This window comes from Tupaia chinensis, unplaced genomic scaffold (assembly GCF_000334495.1).
Source record: "Tupaia chinensis unplaced genomic scaffold, TupChi_1.0 Scaffold138322_1, whole genome shotgun sequence".
NCBI lineage: Eukaryota > Metazoa > Chordata > Mammalia > Scandentia > Tupaiidae > Tupaia > Tupaia belangeri.
The window spans coordinates 2,038,590-2,050,302 of NW_006198219.1; the positions used below are offsets into that span (position 1 = coordinate 2,038,590).

Genomic DNA, 11,713 nt, shown 5'->3' on the forward strand with positions numbered 1-11,713 from the left:
ACATTGGGAGCCTTCCCCGTCTTTATCCTCCCCTCATTCGCTGGTTCTTTCATGTTCACATGTGACGGACCTAGTTATTTTCTTCTTCAGTGGTTCATGTTTTGGACATTTGGTCCCTCGGTAAACAACTGCTAAGAAGGAAAGAGAGATTTTCTTTTGTCTATTTGAGGTAATGTCTAATGCCTAGATTTCTGCAGATGATTTTTGTTGGTGAACTGTGCCAAAAGAGGGCTAGGTCCTAATTGGAACAAGCTTTCCTCTCTTGGGGATTGGCTGCAGGATGTGAAGAATTCCTATTCCTGGGAGGGCAATAACATGACATACAGGAAGAAGACTTTAGCAAACTTCTGAGTGTTAAGCCTCATGTGTTGCAACTTGCCTTTGGCACGTGGTTTAAGATGAACTTTGGCATGAGAAAAATAATGGACTTTGAGAATGGGTTGAAAGGAACAATTCCAAACTGCAGCTGGACTTACCATGAAGCAAAAATGGAAACATGTAATCTGGGCTTTATCTTATATATAAAATTGTGATACCGAGGAAAAAAAGAGACATTGGCTGAGAACAAAATGAATACATTATAGTTCATCTAAAGACCCTCATTACCTAAAACAGTAATGACTAACAAAAAGGTGTTTGTTATTTACATTGAGTCTCCTACATTGTTTTCTGTTTTTTTATTCACGATACCTGTCCTTCATTTCGTTTATTTGTTTCACCAATGTATATTGAGTATACTCGGTGTACAGAGTACTGGCTCAGGTGTGAGTGTGGGAGACTGAGGTAAATATGGACCTAAAGAGGGGGTTAGAAAGATCTGTCAATAATTATGCTACAGGAGACCCAGCCATGGTGCCATGCACTGCTAAAGCTGTGCTCCACAGGCCAGGGCCACGGAGGAGGCTGACAATTCCCAGCCTAACCTAAAGGCCAGGCACTGTAGCAAACACCTGTAATTCCAGTGACTTAGGGAGGCTAAGGCAGGAGGATCACAAACTCAGGGCTGCCCTGGACAACATAGTGAGGCCCTGTCTAAAAAAAAAAGCTGGTGAGGCCAGTAGGTGGTGTAATGATTAAGGCACTGGATGCCCATATGGCCAACTGCTGTTCGAGTCCTGGGTCTGACAGTTTAAGACTCATGCTGGGTGCTTGTGTGGACATGCTCAAAATCCCAGAAGCAGAATAGAGGTGAAGGGATCATAGCATGACCATCCCCCACTGGGATGATTTCTCACTTTCCTTCCCTCTGCCTGTCTCTGTCTCTCTCTCCCTCTCTCCCCAGTGAATACATGCATGCTATGCAAAAATATTTAAAAAGAAGAAAGAAATATTTTTAAAAAGCTGGGCACGGTAGCTTACCTGCTCCCACTGGTAAGCTGAGGCAGGAAGGTAGAGTAAGACCCTGTCACCAAAAAAAAAAAAAAAAAAAGCTTGACAAGGGAGGAAATGCTTAAGTGTTTTAGATATTGATACAATACAGATAAGGAACAGTAAGGAACAATTGAGGCCTTAAAGGGGCAAACAAGACTGTGAGAGGAATGGAAGTTCAGCTCAGCTTGAAAATTAAGTAGGATGTGACATCCCAGTGCATCAACTTTGATGAACACCTACTACGTGACAAGCTTTGGGGGACTTCACAAAGTCTGTGGAAAAGATGGAACTAAAGTATGGGTTTATTTTGGAGAAGAAAAAAAAATACTTGAAATCATGCACTATGATTTTTTCATAATACACATGCTCCATGAATTTTTTAAAAATTTTTGCTATAGGGCACATATGCTTGTTGGAAGGAGAGACACAACGAGAGAGATAGAGAGAAAGTGAGAAAGCATCCCTCAGGGATGCCACACCACAATCCCTTCTTCATCCTTCCTTTCAGGATCTTAGGGACACATGTATATATGCCTGGCATGCTTCTCAAGCCACCAGGTCCCAGGTTCCAGCCCCGCAGTAGGCCACGTGGGAGCTGGCTCCTGAAGCGCCATGCCACCAGCTGGCCCCAGTGAACATTTTGAAGATCCTTTGTACACAAGTAAAAGACATTGTTCCCACCCAAGGAGGTGGTGGCATAAGGAAGTAGTAGTTTATTTTATGGAATAGAGACTGTTAGTCAGTAAATAGTACAGCAGAGGTCATCCAGGAACTGAGTCTTGAAAAAATAGACAAACTTTTGCCAGGAGAGATAAAGGATAAGGACATTCCAGCTTACAGGAGTGACATAAACAAAGGGAAGGAGTTAAGAATCATCTGGTGCATTTGAGAAATTAGAAGTAGTTGGGTATGGTTGGAGAGGTGTAAGGAGAGGGATGAGGTGGGGGAGATGGAGAAGGGCCAGTTGCAGAAGGCTTGATGCACCTCCCCAGGGCCATTGTGCCAGGAAGTGCTATGGTTGAAGCATCTCAGAAAAGTCCCTTGGGCAGCTATGTGAAGGTCTTAGTTTGGGTCGGGCAATTCCAAGTCTGGCAGTAAGGGTACCGTTGGAAGACTGCTGCTGCCTCACCATGCATAGTCAGTGAGAAGGGGGAAGAGATACACAAGCTGCAAAGAGGTAAAGTCACAGGATTGGTTCTTGGTTGAGTGTGAAGAAAGAATCTAGAGAATAACTTCTAAATGTTGGACTCGGTTGACTCAGTAGGTGGTAGTGCCTTTACCCTAATAGAGAACACGAGAGGAGTGAGTGCTGCCACTTTGGATCCGTTAGTTTGGAGTGCCTCTGGGATAACCAAGTAAGAATGTCCTTCAGGCAGTTGGATATTTGTGTCTGAGGCCCAGGAAAGGGATTTACAGTAAGATACATGATACCTAAGCAAGAAAGTTTGTGATACCTACAGAAAGCCTTAATATAGTGTAGATGGAGCATCATTGAAGAGGTTTCTGTGTTATGCTTTGGAGTTTAGGATTAATTCATAGACACTACCTTTTTCCACATATTTACTTTCCAAAGGAAATAGAAAATTCTGCATAAATATTTAATCCCATTTCTTTATTTTTAAAAGTAAGACAGCATCTCACTGTTGTGATCTTCCCATCTCTAGAGGAACTATAAGCAGACACCACCATGCCCAGCTTTTTATCAGATAAGGTCTCACTATATTGTTGAGGTCAGCCTCGTCCTCATGATCCTTCCTCAGCTTTCCAGGTTGCTGGGATTACATGCACATGCTATTGTGCCTAGCCTTTAGGTTGGACTGGGACTAGAACCCAGGCCTCCAGCATAGTTCCAGTCTGAGGAGAAAGCATCTTCGTAGCATGCATAATGTTTAATGGTGAATAGGAACTGCTTACAGTGAGTTATCTTAGGTAGCTGCTGAATGGCACTAACCTGGCTCCTCTTTCCTTCCAGCTGTTCTGCAGAATCAGGCCAGTGCTCCTGCCGGCCTCACATGATCGGACGTCAGTGCAATGAAGTGGAGTCTGGTTACTACTTCACCACCTTGGACCACTACACCTATGAGGCAGAGGAAGCCAACTTGGGGCCTGTAAGTAGGGGTATGCTTGGCACATGGGGAAAGCAGCGTATTAGGAGCAGTAATGACATAGATATACTTTTTTTAAGAAGCATTTTTGTAGTTTTGTCCATCAAAAAATGGATCAGGACCATACCTTCTGGAGAATAGTTATATGTAAAGCTATGTAAATCTATAACTCACAGACTTTGGAGCATTCACTAATGAGGCATTTGGTTGGTTTAAGAACTTTATCTCTACAAGAAAAAGGCTTGTTCTCTCTACTGTGCTCTAAAGTTATTGTTGAACTAACATCATATTCAGGCTTGTTTCACTTATCATCCCCAAATTTAATGACTTAAAATGTGTGTCAGGCAACTGAGCTGGTATGGCTGAAACAGCTAGAGACTGCTGGGCCTCTTCATGTGACCTCTCTGATCTGCTCTTTTTTCTTCTGTTTGTTTGTTTATTTCCTGAGAGAGAGACAGAGACAGGTACCCTCAACAGGGTTTTCATGCTGTGATCCTCTCCCCAGCCCTGCACCCAGTCAGGATCAAGGGTGTACCCATGTGTGAGCCTAGCAAGTTGAAGTAGACCTAGGATGCAAACTCAGAGCCTTCCCACATGGTTTCCAGCATTGCACAGCAGTGTCCCTGCACCACCACTGCTGGGCTGCTAAGCAGCTCTCTTGAGCTTCTTCGTACTATGGTGGATAAGGATACTGAGACTTCCTGTAAGACTTCTGGATTCTAGGAAGGAGGAAACAGAAGGTGCCAGGTTTCTTAAAGCCTGGGCCCAGGAGTCCCAGCATGTCATTTCCTCATATTCTTTTGGTTATAAGTTGCAAAGCCAGCCCAGATTCATGGGGAGGATAACATAGGTTGCACTTCCTGGTGGGTAAAACCACATACACATACATACAGAGAATGAAGGACTTGACGCTCATTGTAGATGACCAACCACAGGTATTATATAACGCTGTGAACAGTTCTTCAGAATTAACTCATCAACAGTGAGCATTCATTAGTGTGCCAAGTTTCTTCGCTTGTACCTGAAGCCTGAAACTAATGCCAGTAAGTGGACAGTCAAGCCTAGTCCACTAGCTACCAGATGACCTTGTGGAGAATCTCAGAAATGTCATCACTCCTAGGCTTGCTTATAATAGCACTTGGAATGTTCTCTTTCCTTCCTTCATGCTTATTCCCTTTTTCATATCATAAAAAGTATATCCCAAGACTTTGAGTCCCATCTTCAACGTCCCATCTCCAAAGTACTCCAACCACAAAATGAACAAGAAACCAATTTCTTGTTTAGGTAACAAAAACTTTTTATAATCTACTAAGGGATATGTGACTATTAAAAATAGATATAAGACAGCCACTTTGGGTGTTTGACTCTTTGGGTGACTTTGGATTTCTTTGTGTGGCATCAGGGCGTTAGCATAGTGGAACGGCAGTATATCCAGGACCGGACTCCTTCCTGGACTGGAGCCGGCTTTGTCCGAGTGCCTGAAGGGGCTTATTTGGAATTTTTCATTGACAACATCCCATATTCCATGGAATATGACATCCTGATTCGCTATGAGCCACAGGTAAGAAAACCCCTTGAGAATCGGGCTGAGGGATGGAAGAAAAAGACAATAACATATAACAGACACAGAAGTATAAAATTCTGGGTTAAGAATGATGTACTATCTTTGCCTGGACTGATATGCTGTGTATTTACGCTGGGAAATTCCTTTTATATGCTGCAAAGATGTGCAGTGATGAAATGTAGATTAAACAAGAAGGGGGGAAAAAAGAAAAAAGGAAACCCCTCAGTGGATGGGTGAGGGAGGGGAGAGTGTTGGTCGTGAAGTAGTGCTTCTGATGGGTTCTGCCCATGATTGTGAAATTTGGAGGTTGTGGCAGAGCAGATCAGCCTCTACCTGACCTTAGCCTTCTCCATGGAAGTTACGAAGTACATTTTTCTTGAATCCAATTCTTACTTATTTTTTAATTGCTAGAGTATGAATGTACTCACCAGAGAGAGACAGAGAGATAAGGAGAAGGCACCCATCAGTGGGGCATGGTCCCATTGCAGTCCTTCTGTTCCATTTCTCCATCCCGTTGGGATTTGGAGGATGCACACACAATGCACCCAGCATGTTTTTCATATGATTAGAACCACAGTCAGTCATGTGGTATCTGGTGCCCTTAACCACTAGACTATAGGGTTTGTTCTTGAATCAGATTTCTCAAATGTTTACTGATCTCTTGTTAGGCCCTTAACCTGACAAAGTTGAGATGATGATGACAAGGTATCTGATCCTCTCGTCCCCCCATGGCCTGGCTGCCCAGTGGTAGACACATCCCCCTAATGGTAATGACTGGCCAAAGATAGAATGACAGGCCAAAGATAGTATGACAGTAGAGCTACACACAGGGCTGGAAGACAAGGAGGTTCACACTAGCCAGGCCGAGCCAGGGGCTACCAAAAAGTTACACAGAGACTTGGATCTAGGCTTTAAAGCATGGGTGGAAGTTTAATAAACTGACATGAAAGGAAATGAGGAAGAACCTGAGCAGAGACAAGGAGAAAGTGAGAATTGTTCTTCATAGTGGGTAAGGGGTACAGTTGAAGATGCGGTTTGCAGAAATCCCAGGTTCTCTAAAGGAACTTGGACCCTATATTCACAGGCAGCTGTTGAAGGATTTTGAGCAGAGGATTGCCATTATCTGAGCTGCATTAAAGTGCAGCTGTATGCAGCAGTGACCGAAAGGGACATTGGGTAGAGGCAGGGAGAACAGTTAGGAGGTGACTAGTGTCCAGGCAAGAAGGATTAGGTCTGGAACTGGGGCAGTAGTTGAGGAAATGGTAATAATGGAAGAGAAAAGCAGCTGTGTGTTTTCCTTGGCAAGTAATTGATCAGCAAAGTCTTCATAAACAGGCAGACAGCAACGACTAATGCAGAAGGTCCTTTCAATTACTTCTTATTCTAGCTACCCGACCACTGGGAAAAAGTCGTCATTACAGTGCAGCGGCCCGGAAAGATTCCAACCAGTAGCCGATGTGGTAACACAGTTCCTGATGATGACAACCAGGTGGTGTCGTTATCACCAGGCTCAAGGTCAGTGTGACAGTGGCCTCCAGCTCAGCAGAACTAAAATGCAAATTAATTATTTCTACTCTCTTGTAAGTCATTGAGTGACCATTTCAGAGCCACACATTGATGATCAACTTTCATCCTTTTCATTATTTCCAGAGTTTTTCATTTTTATTTTTGGATGTTTATAAAGTTTGACTTCCATTGGTGTTTTTCTCTCTTTTTTGGGAACAGATACGTCGTCCTCCCTCGTCCAGTATGCTTTGAGAAGGGAATGAACTACACGGTGAGGTTGGACCTGCCGCAGTATACCTCCTTGGATAGCGATGTGGACAGCCCCTACACACTTATTGACTCAGTAAGTTCAAGGTCACTGCCGACAGCACAGGAAAAAGCATGGGCAGGAAGTGGTGTCTTCCCTCGGGTGTCTTACTGAAGGGGAACCAAGCAGTTAAGTACAATCAATTCTATCTTGCCTCTGATGTTACTTTTACTTATAAAACTCTACCCCATGGAAGGATTTTATTCAAGCTGCCTCCATCTGAAAACATGAAATGCCTTAAAAACATACAATCTTTCAAAAACTATCAAGCTATGCAAAGTATTGCTAAATTTTTCCTGGTAGAGTAGTTAAGAATGAGAAGGTTTTCACTTTATTTAATGGGTCTTATTTTATCTCTTCAAGAGTCAGTGGAGCATCTGAGGTTTTAGTGTGAGGTCGTTTTTTAATTGCTGATATGGGGTACAACCTTAGGAAACTTTGCTGTTCTTGTCACCCCACAGCTTGTTCTCATGCCGTACTGTAAGTCACTGGACATCTTCACCGTGGGAGGTTCAGGAGATGGTGTGGTCACCAACAGTGCCTGGGAAATGTTTCAGAGATACCGATGTCTGGAGAACAGCAGAAGTGTTGTGAAGACACCAATGACAGATGTCTGCAGAAACATAATCTTCAGCATCTCTGCCCTGTTACACCAGACCGGCCTTGGTAGGTATGGCCTAGAAGCCACCATGGCTACTTCACCTCTCCAGGAGACTTGGGACACGAGGTGCACTGGAGTGAGTGCCCTATAGTTCTATGTTACCAGTTAGCGTAAAGGAAAAAGTGTCTTCTAGGCTAGCTCGTGGTGTAGTGGTTAAGGTGGCTGGATTCCACATGGCCAGCTACACGGTACAAGTCCCAGATTGGCAACTTGAAAAACATGCTGGGTGCATATGCATGTGTGTCCAAAATCCCAAAAGGAGGTAGAATTGGAGAAGGAAATACAATTTGACCATGCCACATGGGGGATGCTTCCTCACTGTCCCTCTCTGGTGAGTACCTGAGCCCTCTGGCAAAAATCTAAACAACAAAAAGGAAATAATCTCTCAATTATGGTTTGACTTTGTTTTTTCAAAGATAGAGCACCATGGAAGATGGAATTGATATTCTCGAAATATACAAATAACAGGTGACTAAGGAGAAGTTCTTGAGGAGATAACATTTTCATAGGCAGGGTAGGGAGCTGGGATGGAATTAGAGGAGCATCAACTAATTGAAATTTATGTTTTTCTCTTTGAAAGGTCAGACCAGCCCTCAAAGGTCATAAGCTTTAGGCTAATATCCTGTGATATTTGAGCTTTGAAGGCAAGGGGAGAGGACCTTAATGACTCCCTGCCTAGAAAAACTGCTTTGATCTGCCAAGTCTGTCCCCTGCTTTTTCCCTCCTCCTCATCATAGGGGCGATATTGATTTAAACCACCATTCTTAATAAGCCAAAGTAGTAAAGGAGAAAGGATCTGGGAGAACGCAAGGAAAGGAGGTAGGCCAAGGCAGAGATGTGGGATGTGCTGAGTCATGGGTTCTCGCCTCTTTTTACCCTGTAGCTTGTGAATGTGACCCGCAGGGCTCATTAAGTTCTGTGTGTGACCCCAATGGAGGCCAGTGCCAGTGCCGGCCAAACGTGGTTGGAAGAACCTGCGACAGATGTGCGCCTGGCACCTTTGGCTTTGGCCCCAGCGGATGCAAAGGTAGGTGCATCAGAAACGCTGTCCCCTGCTTATGTAGAGTAACTGAGCAATGCCAGTATCCATAGTTTCTTAGGAGCTTCACTCTGGAAGTTGGAGTCCAAGAGTATTCTGAACTGGGAACAGGGAGGCTTATAAAAGGGATGTGTCCTTATTTATTAGGTTTCTAAGGCAATTCCTTGCTTGCATATTTCTTCAGCCTGTGATTGCCACCTGCAAGGATCTGTCAGTGCCTTCTGTGATCCTGTCACTGGCCAGTGCCACTGCTTCCATGGAGTGTACGGTCGGCAGTGTGACCGGTGTCTACCTGGGTACTGGGGCTTTCCGAGTTGCCAGCCCTGCCAGTGCAATGGCCATGCTGACGACTGTGACTCAGTGACCGGGGAGTGCTTGAGCTGCCAGGACTTCACGACGGGGCATAACTGCGAAAGGTACACGACTCTGCCTCTTTAGATAGTCTTTAGTTGAGCAAATAGTGTCTTATACAAACCATAGCATCCCTCCAGGCAGCTCATTCATTTCTGTTTTCTAGGAACTCATTCATTTATCCATTATATACTTGGTTGATACCTTCTATGTCCCAGGTTCTTTCTGGTACTAGAAATACAGCAGAGAACAAAATAGACCTGACTCTGTCTTCTTGGAGAGAGCAGTTCCCCATAGGTTTGTGGAGAAACCATCTCTCTGTCTCAGCAGATCCTTGCCTAGGGCCCCAGTTGTGAAATGGTAATGCCTCATTTAGGTCAAAGTAGAAACCAAATCCAAATGACATTCAGCATTTTAAATGGCTTTGTTTTAATTTTTATGCAAGTACGGTTTCCAAGAGATTATATAAAATGTGCGTAAATAGATGTTTCCAGTTAGCACATGTCAATTGAGTAATTATTATGGATGCAAAGCACTGTTCTAGAAGTATGATAATAGGACGTAGACTGTGCCTCCGGTAATATTGTCTAGCTCAGTACATAAAGAACAGTTCATATGAAAAAGTGACATGACTTACACTGTTCATTACTTAATGAGTAATGTAGACATATTTTTAGAACACACTTTTTCTCTTGAGAGATTTTTGGTGTACGGTGCCCACTTTTTTTTTTTTTTTTGAGAGAGATTTTTGCTATATGGTGTGTGCACTCACCAGAGAGACAGAAAGCAAGAGATCACCCGCCGGGGATAATGACCATACCACAATCTCTTCTCCAGTCACCTCTTGGGATTTGGGACATACATGCACACGCGCCTGGAGTGAGTTTTAAGCCACTGGATCCTAGGACTCAAACCATGGTCGACCACGTGGGAGTCCAGTGCTGTAACCATTATGCCATCTGCTGGTCCCAGAGCCCACTTCTTTTTTAATGGCCAGAGGGCATGTGTGCTCACCAGAAACAGACAAAGAGATGGAGAGAGAGAAAGCATCTTTCAAGAGGACGTGGTCACTTCACAATCCCTTCTCTTCCATTTCTCCATCCTGTCAAGGTTTTGCACACACACATGCCCAGGATGTTTTTAAGCCACTGAGGCCAGGATTCAAACTAAATTTGGCCATGTGTTCTGGTTCTCTTAATCCATGGTCTATAGGACAGCCCTAGTACTCACCTTTTCAGAGTGATAGTCTCTATCTTTTTACATCAATAAATTTTCTCTCTTCTAACATCTATTTATTCCGTGTAGGATTTTGCTTTTTTAAAAAATCACTTGTGAAATATTTCAGCGTGTGCTGGAGTCAGTGTCAGAGTTGCTCATCAGATAAAAGAAATTATTAGTGAAAACTGAGTATGTGATTAACTTGTGGCGTGAAAATGCGCGTGGGAATACACAGTGGCTTGAACGCTAGAGTGATACTCAGAAATGTGGAGATTCCTTTAAATAAGTTATTTAAACTAAGTTAATAAGACTACTCCTTTAAATAAGTTATTTCTTCCAACCACAAGAAGCAAGGATGCAATTATACAAGAGTGGAAGAGGACATTAATATTGGAGTCATCTTTTGTTTTCTGCTGTGTTTTTATTTTTCTTTCAAAGGGAGATGGAGAATGGGAAAAAGTCAAACTAACAAGAAGAGAGTGGAATAGGAGGCAGCCAAGGTGGCTATCCACAATGCCAGTTTGTAATCAGATGCACCATGGAATGTATTGAAAAGACCATCCTGCAAAGTAGCTCAGTTGATATTTGCAGCGCCACTGGCTTTGGATTTTATTTGTCGAGTTTTGATTTCCTACCGGAGAAAGGGAAACAGTTCGGGAAAAGAAAATGTTTTAGCCCTGGGTTTGGATGGCAACATTTTATAATTATAATATTTATAATTATGCTGTGTAGTTTGAGCCAATTTCTCATTCTTCTCTTCCTCATTCCAAGACGATCAGTGTTTCAATCCTGTGAATTTCGAAAGGAACTCTATGCTCAGGCTGTTCCTGAGTGGGGGAGCACAGGGAGAGTCAGGAAGTAAACACTCCCTTTATACCATGATGTGTTTGGATTTATTACTATAGGTTTATCCAGCACGTAATTAGGAAATATACTCTGGTATTATGTCTGTGTTTAGTTTAGTAGATGATTAATTTCCTCTATAATTAATAGAAAAAACTATTAATTAATAGTTTTCCTCTTTTGTTTCTCTATCCTTTCCTTCATTAAAACAAAACAAGAAGAAGTAAACTCTGCTTCCAAAACACATGAAAAACAAAAGGAATTGGCAATCTGTAGTCCTGAGTCCCTGACCTAGTTCTGCTTCTCACTTGCTTTATAACCTGGGATGAGTTCAGGTACCCAACTTTCTGAAAAAGGATCACTAGGTTGGACTGATGTTCTTCAAAGTTTCTTCCAGCTGTTATGCTATAGGAAAAATGTTAAAGTAGCCTAATTACTATTCATCTTAAGAAGAGCAGCATGGGACCAGCAGTTCGCATAATGGCTATGTCGCTGGACTCCTATGTAGTCGACCGCGGTTGGATTCCTGGACCTGGTGGCTTAAACTCAATGCCGGGTACATGTGCGTGCGTGCCCAGGATCCTGAGAGGAGAATGGAGGAGGAGAAGGGATTGTGGCGTGGCCATCCTCCCTGGGGGCTGATTTCTCGCTTTCTATCTCTCTGTCTCTCTCTGTCTCTCTGGTGAGTGCACACACCCTGTAGTGGAAAAACCTCACAAAAAAAAAAAAAAAAAAAAAAAAAAAAAAA

The 11,713-nt window shown here is 43.2% G+C and overlaps 1 protein-coding gene across 1 annotated transcript in view; it reads left to right on the forward strand.

Annotated features, from left to right (window-relative positions):
- Positions 1–11,713, forward strand: part of LAMB1 (laminin subunit beta 1) — an 82,094-nt gene that overhangs the window by 36,530 nt on the left and 33,851 nt on the right. The window contains exons 14-20 of the mRNA XM_006161139.3: positions 3,344–3,479; positions 4,879–5,037; positions 6,428–6,555; positions 6,766–6,889; positions 7,315–7,519; positions 8,398–8,541; positions 8,738–8,969. Coding sequence (XP_006161201.2) covers positions 3,344–3,479; positions 4,879–5,037; positions 6,428–6,555; positions 6,766–6,889; positions 7,315–7,519; positions 8,398–8,541; positions 8,738–8,969 — 1,128 coding nt within the window. The remainder of the gene's footprint in view (positions 1–3,343; positions 3,480–4,878; positions 5,038–6,427; positions 6,556–6,765; positions 6,890–7,314; positions 7,520–8,397; positions 8,542–8,737; positions 8,970–11,713) is intronic.